This window comes from Microcebus murinus, chromosome 2 (assembly GCF_040939455.1).
Source record: "Microcebus murinus isolate Inina chromosome 2, M.murinus_Inina_mat1.0, whole genome shotgun sequence".
Taxonomy (NCBI): Eukaryota; Metazoa; Chordata; class Mammalia; order Primates; family Cheirogaleidae; genus Microcebus; species Microcebus murinus.
The window spans coordinates 5,073,476-5,098,726 of NC_134105.1; the positions used below are offsets into that span (position 1 = coordinate 5,073,476).

At 49.5% G+C, this 25,251-nt stretch overlaps 1 protein-coding gene across 4 annotated transcripts in view; it reads right to left on the minus strand.

Annotated features, from left to right (window-relative positions):
- The window catches only part of CLSTN1 (calsyntenin 1), a 72,833-nt gene that overhangs the window by 2,828 nt on the left and 44,754 nt on the right, over positions 1 to 25,251 (minus strand). Inside the window, exons 3-16 of one of the 4 annotated variants that reach the window (XM_075993841.1) lie at positions 19,661 to 19,690; positions 18,261 to 18,456; positions 16,319 to 16,527; positions 14,905 to 15,054; positions 14,604 to 14,789; positions 11,816 to 12,064; positions 11,322 to 11,443; positions 8,314 to 8,476; positions 4,650 to 4,706; positions 3,367 to 3,518; positions 2,950 to 3,098; positions 2,448 to 2,674; positions 1,842 to 2,012; positions 1,317 to 1,462 (exon numbers count right to left, since the gene is read on the minus strand). In XM_075993841.1, coding sequence (XP_075849956.1) covers positions 1,317 to 1,462; positions 1,842 to 2,012; positions 2,448 to 2,674; positions 2,950 to 3,098; positions 3,367 to 3,518; positions 4,650 to 4,706; positions 8,314 to 8,476; positions 11,322 to 11,443; positions 11,816 to 12,064; positions 14,604 to 14,789; positions 14,905 to 15,054; positions 16,319 to 16,527; positions 18,261 to 18,456; positions 19,661 to 19,690 — 2,207 coding nt within the window. The remainder of the gene's footprint in view (positions 1 to 1,316; positions 1,463 to 1,841; positions 2,013 to 2,447; positions 2,675 to 2,949; positions 3,099 to 3,366; positions 3,519 to 4,649; positions 4,707 to 8,313; positions 8,477 to 11,321; positions 11,444 to 11,815; positions 12,065 to 14,603; positions 14,790 to 14,904; positions 15,055 to 16,318; positions 16,528 to 18,260; positions 18,457 to 19,660; positions 19,691 to 25,251) is intronic. The other 3 variants (XM_075993846.1, XM_020281818.2, XM_075993848.1) reach the window with 3 other exon arrangements.

The following is a 25,251-nucleotide window of genomic DNA, read 5'->3' on the forward strand; positions in this document are numbered from 1 at the left end:
CTGGGGGCGGGGGAGGGGGCAGGGGAGGGGGTGGGGGGGCAGTGCTACCTACTGTCTGTGACAAGAAAGGGGCAGAAAAAAATCAAAAGCAATCACTTAGAAAGGGTTTTAACAACTTGATACTGTTACACATCTTAGAAATGTATCACTTTTTGAATAGCTTTTTTGTTTCTTTTTAGAGATGGGGGTTTCCGCTCTGTCACCCAGGCTGGGGCATGCAGTGGCTATTCACACACGCCGTCACAGCTCACTGTAGCCTCGACCTCCTGGGCTCCAGTGATCCTCCTGCCTCAGCCTCCCGAGTAGCTGGGACTATAGGTGTGCACCACCACGCTCGGCTAATTTTTCTGTAATTTGTAGAGACGGGCTCTCGCTCTTGCTCAGGCTGGTCTCCAACTCCTGAGCTCAAGCGATCCTCCCGCCTCGGCCTCCCAGAGTGCTGGGATACAGGTGTGGTGAGCCAGCATGCCCAGCCATAATTTATTTTATTGTAGCTTGAAAAGAATCCACTCACAACAGAGTGGAAAACAAACCAACGGTCCTTCCCTGTGAGTCGTTTGGGAAATGCTGGCATAGACCTTCTTCCTCCTCCTTTTTCCCCAAACCAGGGCCACGTGAAAGCACTCATCACAACCATTTATTTCCTTTCAAATCTGTTGCGCTTTGGCTCAGGCAGCGCAGGCGTGGTCCTGCAGTGTGGGGAGGACAACCCCACCTGGCGCTCACGGTGGGGACGTTCGCCTGCTGAGGGCACCCGTGGGTCCTTCTCGCCAGACCACAGAGGCCCAGGGCAACGGCGCAGCTGCTGCGTGGGCGTGAGGACTTTGGAGCAGGACGAGCCACCCTCTGGCCCGAGTCGCCACGATGGGCCCGGGCAGCATCGGCCCTGCCCAGAGGGGTCCCTGCGTGCGCGCCCCTCACCCCAGGCCAGGACCTGCCTTGATCCACAACAGGGCCAGCGGTCTTGCAGAACTGCAAAGAGCTTCAGGCCCCTTGGGCGCCACTCTTTCCAAAACAGAGTCCTCACGTCTCTCTCTCACGTGAAACCTCGAGAAACCACCTTGTCCCCATTCCTGAAGCATTAACTGCCACTTGCTCTTTGTCACCTCCCTCCGAGGCTCCTGAGGCTCTGACTCTTGGGCACCCGCTCTGCCCCGGCCCTCCCCAAGCACAACCTGCCGGTCTGAGCCGGCCAGGGCTGGCTGTGGCAGAGCCCGGCTCCTCCGCCCCTGGGAGGAACGGAAATAAATAGCTGCCACCGGGAATGCTCTAAGAACTGGCGCCTGCAGGGATGAGGGCCGGAGCCCTGTACTCACCTCCACCTTAAATTCGTTGCTGACGTAGCGGCCATTCAGCTCGGAGCAGGTGAGCTTGAACTTGCGGTCGAGCAAGGACCTGGTGTGCCAATTCCGGTAGCGCAGGAGGTGCAAGACCTCCTCGTAGCTGGCCATGGTGTCCACGCCTGCAGGGGCCGAAGGTGAGAAGGTCGCCGGTGGCTCAGGTGAAGAACAGGGCAAGGCCCAGGCCGAGGGCATGGGCACCTGGGTGGGCTGGGCGCACGGGGTCACGCGTGTGGCTTTCCAGTAGCGGGAATGAACGCAAAGCGTGCAGGGCCGTTTTTCCCTCTGAGGGGGCTACGTGCCATCACGAGTGTCCCCCCCCCTTATAAGACAGTATCCGCAGCCCCTCTTCCTGCCCTGCGGGAGGGGTTAGTGCAGCCGGCAGCAAACCCAGCCAACAGCGCCCCTCCCCACCCCCTCCAGCAGGCTCTTGCCGTCCTCGGAAGGTAGGAGGCAGGTGGCCGAGCTCCCAATGTCCACTCCTGCAGCCTGGCCTCTCACCCGTGAAGGTCACGCCCAGCTCGGAGCTGCTCACTTCGATGCCCTTCTGCTGCAGGCGGGCCGCGTCCACCTCCAGGCTCTCCTGCTCGCGGTTCAGCTCCTCCCCCTCCACCGTGACCTCACAGGCATCCAGGTCGTGCACTGTCTCCTCGGACACCAGGGACTCTTGGACTGCAAAAACACGGCACAACCAGAAATAGCAGAGGCTGCAGGGCCCCTTTAAGGACCAGCGCAGAGGCAGGGGAGAGCTGCCTCCAAGAACAGGGGGTGCTTCACGTGTCCCGAGCGAGAATGGTGGGGACACTGCACCCCTACGTGGGCCGCCCGGCCTGGCAGGGGCGAGCAGCGTCTCCTGCAACTGTCTCCCCGCGACCTCAGGCAACGTCTGGGAGCGGACGTCGGCCCGACAGGTCGCGAGGCCCCCGGGAGGGTGTCCGAAGGCCGCACCGAGCTCCGGCCCGTGGGTCAGATTCGGGAGAAGACACGAACGGCAGCAAAACACTGCTGTTTCATACGTGAAATCTCCCAGAACCCCACAGAGAAAAAGAGCCCCAGTGAATCAGCGGCAGCAACGGGGCTTCCCGCCGAGGCGAGAAAGCCTGTTACCTGTGGGGTCCTCTGCCCCGTCCCCTTCGGGCTCCACCTCTCTGGTGACGGTGCTGATGATGCGGAGCTCGGGAAAAAGGGAAACCCCTTCCGAGCTCTCAAATTCCGAAGCTGCTCTCGCAAAGTGGTGGACGCCGCTCAGGCTGATCTTGGGCTCCTCGGGCTGTAGGACCATCACGTAGCCCTCCACCGGGGGCACCGAGATGCAGGCGGCCTCGTTAAAACACCTGCCGGCAAGACACGGGGGAGGGGGGGGTGTCAGGGCCCGGGAGCCGGTCTCAGAGCCCACCTGCGCCGCACTCGGAGGTGAAGACAAGGATTCCATAAACACTGAGGGGACGGGCGACGGGCCACCCCAGGAATCTGCACAGACGGCATCCACATCTCTCCCCCACGGCCCCCGCCCACCTTCCCTTACAGAGGGAGGCCGCGCTGCCGTAAAACCTAAGCACACAGGCGTCGCTGAGCGGAAACGGGTTCGTTGTTAAAAATCAGGACGTACTTGACCGTGCTGGTGATTTTCAGCCTTCGGATTCCGGGCGTGGGGAACTGCCGGGAGTTCAGGTAGGAGACGCGCTGCATGGCCTTGTCCAGCTCCCCGACGTCGTCCCCCTCCAAGGTCAGCACCGACTGACTGGGGCTTGCTTGGATCTGAAATCATTGCCAGACAGAGAGAGAGTAAGGCTCTGGTTGCAAGGAGCTGAAGCCACGGGTTCTTTGGCAAGAAGGATCAGCCTAGGACCGACGTGAACTGGTGACTTGAAAAAGAAGAGCTCATACGATTCCAGAGAACGAGACCGTCTCTTATGCAACGGTAATGTCTACGGTGCAAACTTATCAACCACGGTGACTCCCTCATCCCACCAGCCCCTGCACTCAGGGGCCTGAGAGAGCCGGGCGGGCGAATGCTCGGGGTTACCTGCACGCCACTGTCTTCGGGGACTTGCAGGTCCAGCCCCTCTTTGCAGGTATACAGACAGTCAATCACCTTCTTATCTGCAAGCTTCCCGGAACGGAGCGTCAGGCCAGCCAGGTTACCTCGGAAAAACTGGGTCATGTGCTGGTCGCCACCTTTGGACGGGGGGAGAAAGTATGGAGTCAGGCATGCAGCCTGCAGTCTCCCGGCTCACTTCCCAGGGCTGTGTTACCGGTGGTGGCAGCTTGATGGATGGACATGCGGGTTAGTTCATACCAAATCCTGTTAGCCTTGCAATCTACATGGAAGCGCAATGAGGAAATTAAACTGTTTATGATCATGCACATGGCCTGGAGAAAAGAGGAGTTGTGGGGGGTCCCTCACCCGAAGCCACGAGGTCCCCTGAGTGTGCCCGCACGTCTGGCCACCCCCGGGTAAGGGGGGCCAACCCCGCACCCATCACCAGGTGCACGGGGACATCTCCTTCCAGCACCAGCCTCTTCAGACACTGCCTTCTCCAGCCACTGGACCACAGCGGGGACGTTCCCTAACCCTCTCTCTCTGGAACGCACAGGTTTGGGGGTGAGCCTACACCAGCACGGCCAGAAGGAAAAGGGATGCTAAAATCACCCCTGTGCTGGAGAGCATGCACATGCCCCGGCCTTGCAGACAGCTGCGACTCTGCTGAGTGCCTGGTCCTTCCTTCCACCCCCGAGCACGGCTGGGAAGCGGAGATGCTGGGAGGAGCACGCTCACAGAACGGCCCTTCAGAGACTACCGCCAAGAGCCCGAAACAGGTGAAGCTAACCCTTGTCCTTAACCTGATGAAGAGGAGACACCTTCTCAGCAACGGAGGGGTCTCGTCTGGATAAGGGCATCATCTCGAGGGATTGAGATGTCTAAGAAACCTCTATTTACATTTTAGCATCCACCAGGACGGAGTATCCGAAACGAGTCTTTTCCCATCTCGTGGTTCAGCCTCTCGGGCCCCCCACCCTGGCCTGTGAGGTCTCGGCGGGGAGCCTCGTGCAGCGGGACGAGGGCAAAACTCGATGCAGGGGGATGAATCCCACAGCGGGTGCCTGAATGCATCATCTGCCACCCGGGGCCGGGCGGGGCAGACAAGGGGGCCGGGAAGCGATGGGGAAGCGTGAGGCAGAGGACCGCGAGGGGGGTGTCGGGGCCGGAATGCAACCTGGGCATTGCATGCAACACGTGGAATGAATCAATGTCTCATCGTTTAATGAAACACAACAGTGAGCTGTAGGGAAAAGAAATCCAGCAACCTGCAGGGGCCATAGTCACAGGCTCAGTGTCATTGTCATTTTCAACTCCTGAATACTCTGTAGAAAAGCAAGACAAAGACAGCAGAGAAAGACCAAGAGGTTAGGGTCTTCGTTCAAAGTGGACCTTGAAAATCAGTTCTCCAGCAACCAAGCATGAAACACAAAGAGAACATTCCCTTCTCGTCTTTCTCTGGGACGAACTCCCCCTGGGCTCAAGTGCGTGTTAATACCTGTCCCGCGTCCCCACCAGCGACACTTACCCGCTCCCCCCACGCTTCGCTTGTATTCTTTTATTCCATCTTCCCACACCCTCCTGGCCAAAGCACGGATCGGACTCAAAGTAAGAAGAATGAAAGCTCGTTCACTGATCTCCCCGGTCTGTGCTACTAAGTAGGACATTCTGAGGAGGCACACCCCTGGCTGCAGCAGCGTGCCAGATATAAATAACACCGGGCCCTGCACCCTTCTCCCTGACAGGGGAGGCGTTTTGTGCTGACAAAACAGAACAGCACACACAAGCGCCCAAAGCCTGGCATATGGCCCTTGCAAGTGAAAGTCCCTATTTTTTTGGATGCTCAAAACAAGTTTGCATGTGTCTACATCTTAACCTCTAAGCAACAGAGGAAAGAAGACGTTTTTAAGCCAGTTTTTCTGAATGGAAAGGGAGGCTCGGAGGTGGAAGAACTCACCCAGGGAAACATAGCCCGTGGTGGGCCCAGGGGCCCCTCCCCACCTGTAGCAGCCCCTCCAGCTCCCGCTCAGCGCTCGGGGCACGCGTCTTCCTGGGCCGGCACGCACCCGGCGGCTGAGGATAGAATTAACTAACGCTGTCCGGGATCACGGCGCTGGCCTCGACAGTCTGCCGGGGCACCTTTTCCGCACCGTGGGGTGAGGCCGGAGGTGCGCCCAGGTGAGACACAGCGCACCTGCAGCCCCCACTCCCTCGGCCGCTGCTCTGCGACAGCCTCGTGAAGGCCATGTCTGCCGACAGAGACGAAGCCGCTGCCACAGCCCGGCTCTCCGGTGAATCCAAGGAAAGTGACCTCAAATCCACCGAAAGGAAAAAGGTGCCCGTCCTCCCTGTTAGCTACGTTTTAAAGAATCTGTGTCTGTCTGATTTGGAAACTGAAGTGAATTTTTCTGGCTGAAGACGTTGAAAGGGCTGAGGTAGAAAGAGACGAAAGAAGATGAAAAGTAACTACTATTTGATGGCGGAGAATACTGTGGCATGAACGGGAACCAAAGGTGGCAAGGCAGGCCACGGTGGCTTATGTAAGCAAGGCAGCAAAGCCCCCAAAATGTAAAGTAACATTTAGGTTTATACTTGTATTTTTATTCTTACTTTTAAAAGAGTTATTCATAAATCATTGTTTAATTTGGGAAGGAAATCTGAATTAGAATTGTAGGAGTATCAACTAAAAAATTTCTCGTTCCTTGGTCTCATGTTCCCTTTTCTCTTTTTTTTTTTTTTTTTTTTTTTTTTTATGCCTCTAGGCAGGACACTTAATGAGATTCAATCATGTTCCCTTTTCTCATGGATGAATTGTCACCAAAATTAACTCTGGAAATCTGCAGGAAAATTATGAAATTCAAATTCTCCTAAAATAACCAAATCTGTCTTGGGAATTAGGCTTTTTCATAAATTTCTGAACTAATTCAAAATACAATGTTTCCATAAGGAGAAAAAAATAACAAAATGGTCTATTAGTGATGATGGCACCTTGAAATGACACAGCACAGAGTCAAGTGCAAGGGTCAGAGTGGGAGGAAGACTGGGGGTTGGGGGTCCGTGAACTTGAATGGGAAAAAAAAATCACATGGTTATTTCCACTAACTGGAAATTCAGCATATCCTTTTGCTCATAAATGTAGGCTACAGACCACAGCAGTGTTGGCCATGCTGTGGTTTTGTCATCAATAGAAATCACTGGTATTCTCACATCAGGCCACAGCTGTTGCAGACACCACAAAGTATTGTCACAAAGCTCCTTTGTACTTTGAAGTCACGGCCATAATTGGACCTGCTGCTAAAGCTTGTTCTTCATTTGTTAGTGAAGCACCACAGGTATTACTATCTCACAAATTTAATCTTTTATACGTTGATAACTATATTTCAATTTGATTGGCTGCCTTTGAAATCCTATATATTTTACAGATTATTAAGAAAATATTCTGGCCGGGCGCGGTGGCTCACGCCTGTAATCCTAGCACTCCGGGAGGCCGAGGCGGGCGGATTGCTCGAAGTCAGGAGTTCAAAACCAGCCTGAGCAAGAGCGAGACCCCGTCTCTACTATATAAAAATAGAAAGAAATTAATTGGCCAACTTATAGAGAAAAAATTAGCCGGGCATGGTGGCACACGCCTGTAGTCCCAGCTATTCGGGAGGCTGAGGCAGAAGGATCACTCGAGCCCAGGAGTTTGAGGCTGCTGTGAGCTAGGCTGACACCACGGCACTCACTCTAGCCTGGGCAACAAAGTGAGAATCTGTCTCAAAAAAACAAACAACAAGGCCGGGCGCTGTGGCTCACGCCTGTAATCCTAGCTCTTGGGAGGCCGAGGCGGGCGGATTGCTCAAGGTCAGGAGTTCAAAACCAGCCTGAGCAAGAGCGAGACCCCGTCTCTACTATAAACAGAAAGAAATTAATTGGCCAACTGATATATACATATAAAAAATTAGCCGGGCATAGTGGCACATGCCTGTAGTCCCAGCTACTCGGGAGGCTGAGGCAGAAGGATCACTCGAGCCCAGGAGTGTGAGGTTGCTGTGAGCTAGGCTGACGCCACGGCACTCACTCTAGCCTGGGCAACAAAGTGAGACTCTGTCTCAAAAAAAAAAAAAACAAAAAAAACCAAACAACAAAAAAAAGAAATTATTCTGAGAAGGGGTCCAAAGGCTTCCCCAGACCATCCAAGGGCTCCAGGGCACAGAAAGACTCAAGCAAGACTCCTGGTCCAGTGGGCCCAGCGTGCACTGGCCTCTGGGGTTCGAATCCTAGCGCCATGACTGATCAGCTGCGTGGCCCTGGGCTTGTTAACTGCTCTGGGCCTAAGTTTCTTTTGCTGCAAAACTGTAAAGACGGAGTGAGATGACATATAGAAAGTAACAGGCACATGGCCTGCAACCAAGTAAGCCCGACTAAACAGCAGGTTGCTCGGTGGTCGGCGGATCCCACCCCACCCCGAGTCCTTCACCGCGGGTTTCCACAGCACCCTCCCCAGACGTGGCACTTGCTGAAGGTGAGCAGACCCCTCACGGTGTTCCCACAAGGTTGCCAAGCGATAAGCACTTCGGAAGAGCCCTCCAGGTCCCTAGCACGCTTCTATCTGGGTCCTTCATTTGGTTGTTGACTGTTGCTTCTTTGTCCTTGTGAACTTTTCCATAAACAGATTAATTTACAAATTGGTTCCCCAATTATGCTCCCTCCCAGGTTCCCAGGAAAGGTGATGGAGTGTCTCAGGCCCATAACACACCTTTACGGCACGACCATGGGTAGAGCTACGCTGTCGTAGGGCATCAGCAGTGTCCCCAAAAAGGCTATGCACAGGATGGGGGCAAAGATAAAGGAAACGAGGGTAAAGGCTGCAAAATACCGTTAAGAGCCTGCTGTCACCGACACAGTGAGGAGCTATTACTGATTCCTGGGGCGTGGGCGGGGTGCCCTTACCTTGCCAGCACGCCCCAACCACAAGCTGAGTTTCTGTCTTGGATGGATGAAGGGGGTGATCCTCAGTCACAGAGAAGGGCTCGTGAGAAACACCGTCCACGTACAGAGTCACGCTTGGGAATTCCACGTTGAGGACATAGTGGTGCCACTGCTCGTCACAGACCTGCCAGGGGCAAAAGGGAAGGGCTAGGGGCTTGAACTGCCAACTTCCCTCTCATCCAAAGACACACGATGAATGTAGTACGACTGGGTGTGGGAAGCAAGTCACTCATGTGAACATCTATCTTCCTTAAAAGAAAAAGGATTGAATAATAAGAAGGCCGGGCGCGGTGGCTCCCGCCTATAATCCTAGCAGGCTGAGGTGGGAGGATCACTTGAGGCCAGCAAGTTCAAGACCAGCCTGAGCAAGAGTGAGACCCCATCTCTACAAAAAGATAGAAAAATTAGCCAGGTGTGATGGTGTGTGCCTGTAGTCCCAGCTACTCAGGAGGCTGAGGCAGGAGGATCGCTTGAGCCCAGGAGTTTGGGGCTGCAGTGAGCTATGATGACGCCACTGCACTCTAGCATGGGTGACAAAGCAAGACCCTGTCGCTAGAAAAACAAACAAAGTAAATATATATAAATAAATAAAACAACAAAATACCTGCAAATACATCTCACCAAAAAGGGCCAAGGCAACACTGTCGTCTCTAGGGCATTTCAAACTAGGGTGCATTCGCTGCTCGCTCATCACAGGACAGAGCCCCCAGACAGGGGTTGCTGGGTCCCCCGCCAATAGCAGGGTACCAGCTCTCTAAGGGGCTGAGCTGGTCTGCTAACGGGCTGTGCCCTTTCTGGATCAAAATAAAAAGCACCTCCAATCTCAGAATAAGGTACCCTATGTACATGTATTTTCCTTTTCAATATAAAGTTGATAACCTAAATAAATATGAACCTACGGCTAGATGACACGACAAATTAAACCAACATTCCTTTCCTGTCATGAACGAGCACATGAACATATTTCGACCAACTGCCATGTATGGTCCCTTATTTGGATTGTGATTCAAACAAAATTGTAAAGACAAAAACATTTATGATACAATTTGAAAGTTGAACATTGGATATTTGATGGTATTAAATTTTATTTGTTTTAAGATGTGGAAAAAAAGCATTGTGATTATGCTTATCTTATTAGAGACAGATAATGAAATATGTATACAGAGAAAGAAATACTCTATCTGGGATTTCCTAAAAATTATTAAGTAATTTTTTAGTGGGTAATAACAGTTGTTAACAGTGAGTGGGGGGAACAGTGAAAGAAACAAGGTTTATGATCGTGAGTTCATAAACACTGAAGCTAGGTTTAGGGTACACAGGGTTTTTCTTTATACTGACCTGTTCTTTTATTTATGTATGAAATTTTCCATATTAAAGTTTTTTTTTTCTTTTGGAAACTAATTTAAAACTTTTACTTGCCTATTACATGAATTACATAACTTAATCAACGATGTCCTCCAAATTCCTCCTAACACCACCACAGAAAGTGATGAGACTTCCATGGCAGCCTATTAATAATAAATTACAGTTTGGTTCATGGTTTAATGGTTTGAATCAAAGATTGTGGAGACAGTAGAGTCCATATTAAAGTTTTTATTTTTATTTGAGACAGAGTCTCGCTTTGTTGCCCAGGCTAGAGTGAGTGCCGTGGCATCAGCCTAGCTCACAGCAACCTCAATCTCCTGGGCTCAAGGGATCCTGCTGCCTCAGCCTCCTGAGTAGCTGGGACTACAGGCATGCGCCACCATGCCCGGCTAATTTTTTCTCTATATATTAGTTGGCCAATTAATTTGTTTCTATTTATAGTAGAGACGGGGTCTTGCTCTTGCTCAGGCTGGTTTCGAACTCCTGACCTCGAGCAATCTGCCCGCCTTGGCCTCCCAGAGTGCTAGGATTACAGGCGTGAGCCACCGCCTTTAAAAAGTTTTTAAAAAGCATGTAATCAGATGAAACTAAATATGTAAATACAGACTATGGTTACTCTAACAGGACTGTACCTAAAATGTCTACCTGTGCTGTAAAATATTTTTTCCAGACTATCCTTTTCTTTAGTTTCTTGAAAACAATTATAGTGGAAGTTCCTGAGAATTATGTATGTAAACAAAAATGCCATCAATAAGAGATTCGGCCAACTGGACACACTCTTTTCCCTTCTCATTTAGGCTCTTCCATTTTTATCTGTTAACATCTTGTAACTATTTTAGACAATGTTACCTTTTAGCAACTATAGGCACATAGAAGAGTATGTCAGCTTTTGCCAAATAATTCTATGAGCCAAACAAAATGAAGTTAAAACCAAAGGTTCCCTTTCTTGTCCCTGCCTCGAGAGAAGAAATGATCTGTTCTGATTTTAATGAGGCTTCCTTGGGTTACAGCACCTCCGCATTTCCTGTAACACATGGGGTTTTTCACGTGATAATTGCTTTTTATCACAGCAACTGCTGGAAAATTAGCTTTGCAAGGACATGACATCATCGAAGGGAATGTAATGCGATCTAAGGTCAAAGCTGTAAATTAGCGGAAGCAGGAGGAGCTACTGCTACCTGAAAGATGTCGAGATTGCTGGTTCCTTGAAAATTTTAAATATCCTGTGATGCCCCTGAATTGCTGAGCCACCAGGGCTCCCTGGCATAGTTTGGGAGCCAAGGCCTTAAATAGTGAATAAATAAATCCAAGGATCTAAATTCCAAATTTTTAAGCCAATGCTGCTTAATTCAAGAAATTACTATTTCGAATTTAAAATACATATTTTTTAACGTTAATTCTTTGTCTATAAAATACATGTAAAAAAACCTTAGGTTTTCAGTAGAAAGGCATTAAACAATTTAATCTGTTAACTCTATTACCCAAAGACACAGAAATCATAAAATCACAAATATGAACTGACTACAGCCAGTCACGTGCAAAGTCGCAGGATGTAGTTAATTTCTCTTAAAAGATCATCATCAGTGAGCGTTCCATTCACGCACCTGGTTCAACTTCCAGTGGAATTCCGCGGGTTTGTACTTCTTCTCCTCGGAAGGGTCCTGGCGGAGCAGGAAGATGAGCCGGCACCCGTGGACGTAGAGCGAGTAGCGGTGCCGGTTCATATCTGCAAAGGCAGTTTCTCCGGGTGAGTGGCCCGCTTCACACCCACGGGAGACTGTTCTTTGAATGGACTGGGAAGATATGATTTTCTTCTGCACAAAGGAACTCCCGGGCTGGGCCACGGCAGGGTTTGGAAGCAAACGCACCTGGGCTTTGCCGAGAAGCCGGGCCCGTGACAACGGCTGACAATGCACTGAGTAAAAACCCACAGGTCCCAAGTGCAGAAGGGGCTCCTTGAGGACAAAGCGCCCCTCGCTGGACATGCGGAATGATGCCTATGACCAGCCAGCCAGCTGGGAGGCTGTGGGGCCCGTGGAAGGCGCCCGTCTCCAGTGACCGCCCCCCGCTGGACCCCGGGGCAGGACGGCTGACCCACCTGTCCTGTCTGAGCTGCAGAGAATCGTCTCCTTCTTCCTGCCGAAAGGCCCGTGTCTCATCCACACGGAGATTGTAAAGGGCTCCTTGGGGTTGACGGAGACGACGCCGTCCGGGACCCTCACAGCTTGAGTGCCATTGAATTCAAAGACCTGGTCGCTGTCGTGGCCGTTGTCCGTGGGGAGCCCGACGGTCCAGTTGGCGGCGCTGCTCGGGGAAGGGAGCAGCTCGGCCGTGCCGGAGGCAGCGCCTGGAACCGCGACACCCGTGCGAGGGACAGGGACGTGAGGGGCTTGCAAGGCACACACGCATTCCAAACCACGCTCAGGCCCTTACCTGACGGTGATACAACCTGCTAGTCCCAGCTGACTCTCCTCAAAAATTTAAGAGTTTGTATGACAAAATAATAAAAACCTTGTTTTTTTTAAAGCGGGGGAGAATGAAGCATTTCTTGTAGCCCCAGCCAAACACATACTATTTAGGCATAAACGCTCCCAATCTTCTCTTTATAAACATATACACATATAATGTACTTTTTAATGAAAGTAGAGCCCTGCTATATGCATACTGCACATATATTCTTATCGACAGTATTCCATAGCATAATTTTAAAATGTCTGCATATAATTTCATTGCACTGTAATTTACTTATTAGCCCATCTCCCTGGTGGAGCCTGAGGCTGCTCCTAATTTTTTCCTACTATAAACCTTGCCTGGATGGTGCCTGTGCATGTCCATCATTATTCCCTTAGGATAAATTCCTAGAAATAAAATTACTAAGTCCAGGAACCTAAAACGGTTTTTTTACGACTGCTGTTACATACTGCCAAGTTCAAAATGTTAAAATTTGTCCACAGAAATATGCTTCGCAAGCTCTCTCCCTCGCATGACTTGGCAGGACCAGCCCGATCTTTCAAGTAATGTCAGACCTCGGTCCAAATCTGAGCTCTACTCCTCCCTAAAAATGTGACCTCAGGAAAGCTACTTAACCCCTTTAGTCTCGACTAATTCCTCTGTAACAAGAGCAATGCCACCTACTGCATAAGCCTGTCAGGGAGACTTAGTTAAAACACGTGTATTAATAGAATTATCTAGCATATAATACACACTCAAATGTTAAATTCTTTCTGTTCTAGCAAGAGCGAGACCCCGTCTCTACTAAAAATAGAAAGAAATTAATTGGCCAACTAAAAATATATATAGAAAAAAATCAGCCGGGCATGGTGGCGCATGCCTGTAGTCCCAGCTACTCGGGAGGCTGAGGCAGCAGGATTGCTTGAGCCCAGGAGTCTGAGGTTGCTGTGAGCTAGGCTGACACCACAGCACTCTAGCCCCAACAACACGAGTGAGACTCTGTCTCAAAAAAAATTCTTTCTGTTCTTCCTAACTTTATTTTGCTGAGAAAATGTGCATTTCATACCATAAAAAACAGTGGCATTATGAGCGAGAGAAAGACTTTTATACATTATACTTATGTGCATAGGTTCAAATAGAAAATATTCCGACCTCTTAACTTACAAGTATTTGGGTACACGATTATGAACCACTGGACGCAAGTCACCAAACATCCTGTGTTCACCACCAGGATGGGCTAGCACAGTCTGCACTTTTCTCCTTTTGCTTATTTACCATACGACAACTTTCAATTATAAAGGAAAAACTAGTTGCCCAGATCTCATGGTTGTTATCAGGCTAGTGAGAAGACAGATCAGTTTAGGAAAATGCTCCCGGCAAAGTTGTTTCCAAGTGGCTCTCAGAACACAAAAGACACTTCTGATTATGAAGAGGCCGCTTAAGTTACTGGTATTTCATCACTGGGCCAAATAAAACATTCTTTCCCTCTGAATCTTCCGTAACAGACCTCCCTCCCTCACCTCTTCCTCATCTCGATGAACCAGAAAAATGCCCGCCATTGACAGGGAAGACAGAGAGCTGGCCTTCTGGTCCGTTTCCCAACAATTCTGTCTCTCAACTTCCCCACACAGTGCCCGTGAAACACTAAGTCTGCTGAGATCGTAAGTTAGACCTGGGTGTCCTTGGTTTTGATTTTCTGCTTCATGTTTGCCAGAGCTACTCCATTACCTACTTTTTTCTTCAATCCTTATATAAACACCTCCTTTCATATAAAACTGACTCCACTTATTCTTCCACAATCCCTATTCGGATGATTCTAGATGTATGCTAGAGAAATACTTTCTTCAAATCAGTGGTTCTTTTTTTTTTGAGACAGAGTCTTTCTCTGTTGCCCAGGCTAGAGTGCCGTGGCATCAGCCTAGCTCACAACAACCTCAAACTCCTGGGCTCAAGCGATCCTGCTGCCTCAGCCTCCCGAGTAGCTGGGACTACAGGCATGCGCCACCATGCCCGGCTAAGTTTTTCTATACATATTAGTTGGCCAATTAATTTCTTTCTATTTATAGTAGAGACGGGGGTCTCACTCTTGCTCAGGCTGGTTCTGAACTCCTGACCTCGAGCGATCCGCCCGCCTTGGCCTCCCAGAGTGCTAGGATTACAGGCGTGAGCCACCGCGCCTGGCCAAATCAGTGGTTCTTAAAATGCACACACATGTAACACTCTGACTAGACTGTTAGGGGGGTTATGCACCCCTCAAAGCCCATCTGGTGTGAAAATCGCCCAGTAAGGCAACAAAGCCACCTAGGAAATGCAGAGTCTCCGTTACGGTTTGTAATTGTGAACACAACACACACACACACTTCTAGTTGTGAGGGTCTCTCTCGCCTTCGCGGAAAACGCCCAGGGGGCCCAGGAGCGCCGGCGGGCCTCCTTACCGCAGAGCCGGTGGAGGGACTTCTCGGAGTAGGTGTCCCGGTCACAGCCTTTGCCGATGTGGCTGGTCTCCAGCTCCACCGTGGTCTGCACGGAGGCGACCGGCTCGTCGCAGGTCTCCAGGTGGATGTTCGGGAAGACCGCCAGGGCGCCCGTGCCTGGCTCATACTCGATCCTGTTGTTCCAGCCTGCGTCGGTCCCACCCGGCACGGAGGAGGGAAGGAGGAAAACTCACATGTTAGGTTTCTGTGCTGTGTCAGCTTCAAGAACAGACGTGAGTGCAGAAGAGAGAACGAAGCTCACCTTGCCACCCAGGGGTGCAGGTGGGCTTAATGCTGATCTTCACCAGAACATCCTCCGTGGCTCTTTTCTTCCCGCAATCATAGGCGGTGACGGTCAGCTTATACTGATGTTCTTTCCCATAGTTTAACTTCTCTGTGTTTTTTATATAACCTTACAGAGGAAAAAAAAAAAAAAACAACAGTGAGAGCCAGAACCCATGCTGCTTTTTGGTTTGCTATTTTTTAATTTTATTTCATTAACAAACAAAAACAAAAAAGACGGGATCTCGCTCTTGCTCGGGCTGGTCTCGAACTCCTGAGCTCAAGGGATCTTTCAGCCTCGGCCTCCCCGAGCGCTAGGATTACAGGCGTGAGCCACCGCTCCCGGCCAACACATGCTGTTTTTACTTTTACTGTCTCACGCTGAAACACAGAATGCACGTGCTTCAACTCCTGTAAATACTGACCCAGAAATAAACCTACGCTTGAGATGCTTAACACGTGACCTGTCTTACCTGAGCCTGAACACACACTAAATCCACCTTGAAGTGTGTTTAAACAGAAGGGATGAGTCTACAGCATAATCTGACCTCCAATTACTCTTACAGTTCGACATCTGGTTTTACATTAAGATTTAAAAGTTTACATACGTATATATATATATATATATATATATATATATATATGAGATCAAAAAGACAAAATAATTTAAGTACTTCAAATATTAAATACGAGATCAAGCTGCATTAAGACTTCTTGCTGAAAGATCTACTTTGTTAAAAAGAGAAAGAGGAAAAAAGAGAGGTTTTCTACCCTACCCACAGCAGCCTGCTTTTTGAATATGAGTGCAGGATGTCTGCAAAGTGTCTGCAGTGCCCATAATCCCATCAAAGATTCTGGATTGTGCATTAATTAAGGATGGAGACGCTGCCTTACTAAGAAGCTATAAGCTTACAAAGAAGCTGAACACTAGAGTGAATTACTTCTGTTGAATCACTCAGGATGGAGGGGCCTGGCCGTGGGGATAAGGTATAAACCCTCATCTTCAAGATGAGGCAGAAGATTCAAATTTAATGGAGAACAGAAAATGAGATCAATAAAAGGTTAGTCTCGCTCAGATGCATGTGGATTAAAAGGTGAGAAGATAAAAAAGTAAAAACATGCTAAGTGGTTTTTTTTTTTTAAAACAAATCCAAATAAATTTTTATTTGATTTTGGAGGGAAAGGAAAAAAAGGAGAGAGCCCCAGAAGAAAACACAGACTTTCAGGCTCCAGAGAAGCAGGTGTCGGGGGACCTTGTGAAAACGCAAACTCGAGGCAAACGCCCTTCAACCGCAGGAAGTTGGGACCAAGCACCCACACTTGGGCTGAAAGCCGGCAGGGTGAGGAGGGGCCGTCGTCTGCCAAGAGAAACCTGCCTGTCCGCCCGCTCTTACCGTCTTTGTCCACAGCGAACGGCACGCCTGGGGTGACGATCTCGTAGCTGCAGATCTGGCTGAACTGCGGGGAGCAGTCTGCGTCCACGGCCTCCACCCTCAGGATGCTGTCATACTGCTTCCCCTCCGTGACCGTGGCCTTGTAGGACTTCTCCTTGAACACGGGCGCGTACTCGTTCACGTCGTTCACCTGGATGTGGACGGTCGCTCTGGACGGAGGGGAAAGGGAGACTTTTGTCTTGGCGGCGTTTTGTTTTCTTTCTTTTTTTTTTTTTACCCGAAGGATCCCAATTCCACCCTACTTTTAAATTTCCTTTTCCTGATACCTCGGTTTCATGAAATTCATACGATGAAGACAAAAATTAAACAGAACTGTTCACTGTTTTTAATTCACGGCGTGGAGACCACAGAAAGTTAAAATAGGGATTTGGGTCGATGCTGCCACGCCCTAAGAATAAGGCAAAAAAGCAATAATGTAAATTATGAGAGACTCAGGGTTTTCTTGGACGATAGGGAACAGGACGTACAGAAGGGAGGATAAACTACATCAGACACCTGTCTGCTCTCAGTTATTAAGTATATTTTGTTGCAAAATCCTTAGAGCTAGCGAAGGAACAGAGGCAGCACGGAAAGGTTTGACTGTGAGAGTTAAAATGAACCCTGTCCTGCTGGGAAGGAACACACAGAGACACGGCATCACCCGGTGCTGATTCGACACACGCAGGAGCTCAGAAAGGGCAACCCCCTGCCTCCACTTCCCATCTCCCCAGCTCGGTTATCAAGAGAATTAAGGTGTCATCAGACCAAGCTACAAATAAAGAAAACTGGGGGTTTCAAGGACTATCGATTGGGGCACATTTCTGAATCGGACAAGGTCTTGGTCAAAATACAACCTTTTGGGCCGGGCGCGGTGGCTCACGCCTGTAATCCTAGCTCTCTGGGAGGCCGAGGCGGGCGGATCCCCTCAAGGTCAGGAGTTTGAGACCAGCCTGAGCAAGAGCGAGACCCCGTCTCTACTAAAAATAGAAAGTAATTAATTGGCCAACTAAAAATATATATAGAAAAAATTATCCAGGCATGGTGGTGCATGCCTGCAGTCCCAGCTACTCGGGAGGCTGAGGCAGGAGGATCGCTTGAGCCCAGGAGTTGGAGGTTGCTGTGAGCTAGGCTGATGCCACGGCACTCTAGCGCAGGCAACAGAAGTGAGACTCTGTCTCAAAAAAAAAAAAAAAAAAAAGGCGTCCTTTTGCAAGGGCCACGGTGACATCGCACGGTGTAAGGACATGAGAGCTTCCCCGCACTGCTCACCCAGAGCCTCCTCGTCCCGGGCGCGGTCTGACCCTCACAGCGGGCCCGGTGACGCCGTCTGGCCCATCTGCCCCTTTTCCTAGGAGATGTGCTAAGAACTGAGCCCCGACAAAACCACATTTGCCTAGCGTCAGAGGGCTGGCGAGCGGCGGAGAAAAGACGAGAACTCCAGGTCTCCGTCTCGTCCGCAGCCCTCTCCTCCCGCCGGCAGCTCCGAGCCGCAGGCCGCGGCCCGCCCCCGCCAGCGGTGACGCCTTTGAGGCTTTCGGGACTCTTACGGTGAAAGACACATACAACAAAACAGTCTTCCCCAGGAAAACGTGGGCTTTCTGGATTTTTAATGCGGGGCCTTAGTTTCTTTAATGGAGTATTTGGTGGGAGGAAATGATTCACTCGGTTATTGATTCAGAACCTTGCGTGCGCCGGGCTCTTGCTAGGAGCCGTAGACACGGAGGGACGGACAGACAGACAGACAGACACGGCGCTGCCCTTGAAAAGCTCACGATCTTATGGTGGACCCCCGAGAACTAACGGCCGCCTTCTATCTCAAAACACACAGAGGTCCCGGGACAGTGTGACAGTCGCCGCCCACGTTGACGCGGCCGTCTCCGCACCGCTCGCCCAGCCTGCTTACTTGTGAGACTTCTTCGCGTTGGCGCCGTCGGGCCCCTTCCCGCAGTCGTAGGCCTGGATGCTGAACGAGTAGTCCTTCTGCAGCTCGCAGTCCAGCTTCTCCTTCGAGCGGATCACGCCCTCGCCGGTGGACTTGTCCACCACCACGGCCTCAAAGGGGACACTCTGCCCGTGAATTTTAAATCCACAAATCTCACCTGGGGGGGGTCAAAGCGGGACAGGTCAGAACGCCCGCCACGCAGACCTGCGGCAAACCTTGCCCTCCTCCCCCCGCCTCTCCACCCCCCCCCCAGAGAAAATAAATGACAACAATCGGCAGCCAGGGGTTTGGAGGGTCCGTGGGAAAGCAGGGGCGTGGTGCTTTAACACGGGGGAGGTCTGGGGCTCTAGTAAAAAAGAAGCGTATTCTGGCTTTCCAAGCAACTTGTTTACTTTGCATCCATTCATGCAGGAATACAAAAGAGAGAAAAGAGAAAATATATAGACAGGCATTCCACAGGAGCACTTAAGACAGCTCGAGGGTAAACGGAGTGTCACTAGCAAACAGCCAAGGCCTGAGAACACCAGTGCTGCCCCGGCCACCGGGACAGGGCCGGGCGGTGACTTTGATTTGGACCAGAGAGAAGCTAAAATGCAGTTAAGTGTTGAGAGAGGAAGAAGCGTGAGATACAGGATCAGCACCGTAATTACAGAAATTCTGTCCAAAAAAAAAAAAAAAGAAAAAAAATCAAAAGAAACAAGTCTTCCTGTGCAATGAGCCTGGCTAAAATTAGGGAATCAAAAGAAACTACTAAATGAGACAGGTAGAAATACCAACTTTTCAGGCATCCATTTCAACAGCTACCATCCATGATTAAGACGTCGTTTCTATCCTGGGGAGGGGTTTGCTAGGCTTCCCTTTGTTTCGGACTTTATCCTACCAAACCTGAAAAAGACACCAGCCTGGGAATTTAACTACAGCTGAATTGGCTCTCAAGCTTAATTAGGAGTTAAAAATCTATGTTTCCATTCTTGCCCATGGGAGAACAAATATAAATGTTTTGGGGTTTACGTAAAACTGTGCGGAATATTTTTCACATAAAAATGAGACTGAACTCTTCCACAATTCCAAACAGAAAATTGTTGTGAAGCAAATCTCTTAAGTCTCTGAAGTTCAATTACATAAAAACGTAGAGTAGGATCCACATAGTTCAAATGGATGTCTGATTTCCAGATATTTCTAACCAAGGGTCTTGGTTACGTATAATTTCCGTCAATATATTTTAAAATAGAAACAAAGTAGGAGAATAAATAGGGTAAAAGAGCATGACAGTTTCTTCTGTTTAAGGGCTGATTCCCAATTTTATAAACAAAGTTAGTGGGTTAATACTCATAAGGGGGATAGAAAGAACCCTTTATCACCTTCTTTGGTGACTGTCACCTCAAAACTCTCTAAAGGGAGAAAAGATAAACCCATGTCAGTAATACAGGAAAGAATGAAGACGAATAAGGAAAAAAGTCAAAGATGCACATATTACATAGAATAGCTTGACATATAATTTAATAATAGGCTCAGTAGCCAGCTACTAGGATGGCTACAGTGAAACTGGATCCTCAGTAACAAAATGTCACTTTGAATCCAACTTACCGTGAACGACTGCATCATTCTGCAGTTACACTAACTGCAGGATAAAATACCGCTATGAAGTTTCCTTGCACCTTTCAAGTGTCATTTTTCATTTAATGAATGCTTTGATGACAACAATTAGCAAGTAAACCTATTTGTTACTTTACGGTTTTCAGATTTTCATTTTCGAGCTATTAATAAATTCTCTCAGCTAGATTCTGGTAACATGCAACTCATCATTAGCTTTAATGAAACAAAAGTTTAGAGCAAAAGGTTTTAACCCTTTATTCTTGAACTGAATAAATAACAATGTTTTTCGAACCTAAAGTACCCAACCAAGGCGGCAAATACAACCCCCTCTGCTGACAGAACACCTGCTTACATGTGAACGGAAACCAGATTTTAAAAACTGCAGCAGAGCTACCACAACCACTGTCTTTATTACGTGAAAACAACGTTCTGCGCTGTTATACCCGGTCAGCGCACGTCCCGCCCGCCACACCCCCCATCGCAGAGGAGTAAAATCTGAACAGGTCAGTCCCGATGCCCCTCGACACACACAGCACGCGCTCCCTGCTGGCACCGTCTCTCCCCAAAGGTGACACAGCCTGGACTCCCTTGCTTTTAAAAAGAACGGGTTATGTGTTTCCTCTGAACAGTGTTGTTTCGTTTTGCTTGGTTTTAAGATTTTCAAATCTTATCAATGGTATCACATGGTATGCAGGTTTTTGTGACTTGCTTCCCCCCTGCAATCTTGTGTGTCTAAGATTCAAGCCGACGTATGTCGCCGAAGTTTATCCACTTTCCACCACTACCTACCGTGTTTCCCTGAAAATAAGACGGGGTCTTATATTTATTTTTCCTCAAGAAGACACCCTAGGGCTTATTTCCAGGGGATGTGTTATTTTTTTTAAGTACGGTACAACAATCTACATTTATTCAAATATAGTTAAATTATCTTCTTCTGGAACATCATCATAATTCTCCAAACCCCGAATTCCATCCTGAATTTCTTGCGACTCTATTTCCTTTAGGAACCATTGGCCCCAATCTCTCACGTCGAGCAACAGAGCTCTCATGGGGCGGATGAGAAGGGCTGCTTGTCTTCTTTACCGCTCCACGACGACACGCACGGGTTGTGCAGATGCGCTGCGTAGCCACGCCCATCACTAGGTCTTATTTTCGGGGTGGGGCTTCTATTGCGCAAATGCTTAGAAACCCTGCTAGGGGTTATTTTATGGGTGGATCTTATTTTTGGGGAAACACAGTAATAGTGAGAATCCGATGACTTAAAAACGTGTAAAAGGCACTTTCAGAGGCCGAGGCAGGAGGATCGTTTGAGCTCAGGAGTTCAAGTCCAGCCTGAGCAAGAGCGAGAAGCTGTCTCTACCCAAAATAGAAAAAATTAGCCGGGCATGGTGGCGCATGCCCGTACTCCCAGCTACTCGGGAGGCTGAGGCAGGAGGATCGCTTGAGCCCAGGAGTTTGAGGTTGCTGTGAGCTAGGATGACACTATAGCACTCTAGCCTGGGCAACAGAGTGAGATTCTGTCTCAAAACAAACAAACAAACAAACAAACAAACCAACCAACCATGTAAAGGGCTTAAGATGTCGCCTGGCATAAAGAGAGCACTCAGCAAACCTTTACTATCAACTAACCATTTCCCATTGTGTGGGAATTCCTTTGCTTTGCTGTTCACGAACAGCGCTGTAACAGGTATTTCTGCCCGTGCCTCCTGCTGCACGTGCACAAGAGCCTCTGCAGGGCCGCGCTGCCCATGTGTTGCCCGCGGGCCACGTGGGCTACACTCCATGTAAGCTACACTCCATGTTAAAATGAAACGATATTAAAAATCCAGCTCCTCAGTCACACTGGCCACATTTCAAGTGCTCAGTAGCCACACGTGGCTGGTGACTGCTTTAAGGACAGCGTGGACACAGGGCCCTCCCGTCACCACAGCGAGTTCTACTGGACAGCCTGCTCTAGAGCCACGGTCTGTCTGCCCACCGTGGTTTCTGGGCCACATCCAGCCTGCCCCTGTTTTGGAATAGCCCTCTTGCAAAGAATGGTTTTAACCTCTTAAAATAGTATTTCGCAACATGAGAAAACTAAATGCAAACATCGGTGTCCATAAATGATGCTTTATTGGAACACAGACACGCTCGTTAGTTTAACGTATGCCCCGTGGCTGCTTTCACACTGCAACGGCAGGGTTTACTGCTGAGCTACGTCATTGCAAGAGAGACCCCGTGGCATGCAGAGCCTAAACTACTCGCCGTCTGGTCCTTTACGGCAAAAGTTTTGCTGATGTCTGCTCTAGAGCTACCACCCGAGTAGAACTGCCAGGTACCGGCTGTGTCAAACTGCTTTCCAGGATGTGCCAATTCACTATATTATGATTATATTTTCTGGATGCATATTAATATTGCATAATACATTTAAAAATAATTCAGGTTGCCGAGCTTTAATTCACAGAAAACTTCTGTTTTCAACTTGGAGCCTACTGCTCTAAAGAGCAATGGTGGGTTCCACGGCGTCTGAGCTGACGCTGACTGCAGTGTGCCTTCCTAACAAACGCCACTCCGTAGGTGAGTGCAGATGCGAGTCCCCTAGCAGGAGGCACGCGGCCTGCACAATGCTGCCACTGCAGTGCACTGCTAAATAAGGAGTTAGATACATTCAAGCAACGCCTTTGAGATTGTTTCTGACCATGAGATTACCAGGAGGAGTGGAACCATTTGCCCATAGTCCCAAACTCACTACGTCTCTCCCTGGGATATCAGACTGCCAAGAGGGGCGGGAGAATTTGCAGTGCAGGACGGCACCAGAGTGCCTCGGGATTTTTGTTCTAAACTAGTCAACTGCAGCAGCAGTGACACAGGGGGAAAAGAGTAGAACAAGGAGTTCGGTCTGTAGCTGTGAACAGTCAGTTGAGATAACTGCCTATACCCTCAGACCAGCCTGGGTGTTTCAGTTTTAGATTTCATGCATTCAGGAAAGGCTTCACTGATAAAACGAGGTCTGAGTAGAGACTAGAGGAACTAAGGGGGCAGGCCACGTGATATCCGAGGAGGAGGAATTTCAAACGGAAGAACAGCAAGTGCAAAGGCCCTGAGGCACGAACCAGGATGTCTCTGCGGCTGGGGCTGCTGAGCAAAGAGGAGAGCAGCAGGTGGGGCTGGCTACAAGGCACGGAAAGAACAGCAGCTTTTCCTCCGAGTGAGGAGGACGTGATCAGAGGGCCCAGAGCACGTCTCATATTCTGAAAGGCCCCCTCTGGCTGGCGTGCTGAAGTGAGTCTCTCAGCGGGCAAAGACGGGCATCTGAGCAATCCTGGCAAGAGGTGGCGAGGGCCGGCACCGGGAAGGTGAGGAGAGGTCACGGTCCAGGTGTGTTCTGCAAGCGAGGGCAGCGCCGTGGGGCTGTGAGAAACCTGGAGACGCAGCTGGTTTGTACGGACGCGGGAAAGACCCCGGCGGGAAGGCGGGGGAGGACTGGGAGTCGGCACACCAGCCGTGGACGCGCGTCGGCACTGCAGCCTGGCAGGGGGACGCACACTCTACCGTCTGGGAACAGCGTCTCAGAGGTCTGATCATCAAATGTAAGAATATACATTTGAAAACTCGTTGTGTATTTCCAGGCTATTCTCCAAAAGACTAGAACGGATCCATTTATAAGGAGAACAGCAAAAACGTGCAACTGTACCCTTTCCACACAGCCTCGCCTGTTTTGAGTATTTAAGTTGGCTACTTTAACAGGTTCCACCAACAGGACCTGGTGCCTCAAACCCACTGGTGCTTACTAAACTGCCGGTCAGGCTGCGTCCTTACCTGCGTACAATGACTTAAAACTCGTCTCGGCAGGATGGGGGGCCGGTGAGGCAGGGGCCCACGCACAACGGGCCCGAGTCTGCTGGGCCGCCTGCGGAGCCGGCCAGGATGGCCACCGTGCGGGTTCATCTGTTCGTTCGACCGACAACCCTGATTTTAACGTGCAAGTCGGATCGGATCCGACCAGGGCGAGGCTGGGGCAGTGAACAAGCCACAACTACAGCAGCACCGGAGATGCGTCAGGATGAGGGCTGGACAAGGGCAGTGTCGGCAGGAAACACTGGAGGGACTTCGCAACCAACTGGACAGAGAGCGAAAGTCTTGAGTAACTGCCCAGTCGTTGGCTGGAACTGGGCAGTCGTTACTGGAACTAAAGGCCAGAGAAAGAGAAAAGTGCCTGGGAGAAAGGTAACAAGAGCTCGGGCGCCTATCTCAATTCTCCCTGGCAACTTGCTGGTTTGCTTGCTGGAGTGTTGTAAAGCAAATCCTAGACATTACACTGTTTCACACACAAATACAGTTGTCCCTCAGTATGCTCGGGGGATTGCTTCCAAGAGCTCCCCTGGATACCAAAATCTGAGGATGCCCAAGTCTCTGATACAAAACGGTGCATTTGCATATAACCCATGCACACCCTCCTGTGCGTCATCCTTAAATCACCTCTAGATGATAACACAGTGTGGATGCTGTGTAAGTAGTTGTGGTGCAGGTTGAGTATCCCTTATTTGAAATGCTTGGGAACAGAAGTGTTTCAGATTTTGAAATTTTTTTCAGGTTTGGGGATAAATGCACATATGCACAGCGAGCTATCTAGGGTACCCAAGTCTAAGCATGAAATTCGTGTATGTTTCATAGATACCTTATACATATAGCCTAAAGGTAATTTTATACAATTATTATTTTCTTTTTTGAGAAAAAGTCTCACTCTGTTGCCTGGGTTAGAGTGCTATGGCAGCAGCCTAGCTCACAGCCACCTGAAACTCCTGGGCTCAAGTGATCCTCCTGCCTAAGCCCTAAGTAGCTGGGACTACAGGCATGCACCATGACACCTGGCTGATTTTTTTTTCTGTTTTTAGTAGAGATGGGCTCTCACTCTTGCTCAGGCTGGTCTTGAACTCCTGAGCTCAAGCGATCCTCCTGCCTCAGCCCCCCAGAGTACTAGGATTACAGGCAAGAGCCACCGCACCCGGCCTACAACTATTTCTTATAATTTTTTGCATGAAACAAAGTTTTCACTACATTTTGACTGCAACTCATCATTTGAGGTCTGGCATGCAATTTTCTACTTGTGGTGTCATGTCAGTGTCCAAAAAGTTTCAGATTTTAGAACATTCTGGATTTCAGATTTTCGAATTAGTGATGCTCAACCTGTACTATATTGTTTAGGGAATGACAAGAGAAAAAAAAATTCTGTACACATTCAATATAGACACACCATCTTTTTTTTCTCTTTTTAGAGTCTTGCTCTGTCACCCAGGCTTGAGGGTGGCAGCGGGATCACAGCTCACTGCAGCCTTGAACTCCTGGGCTCCAGCAATCCTCTCTCCTCAGGCTC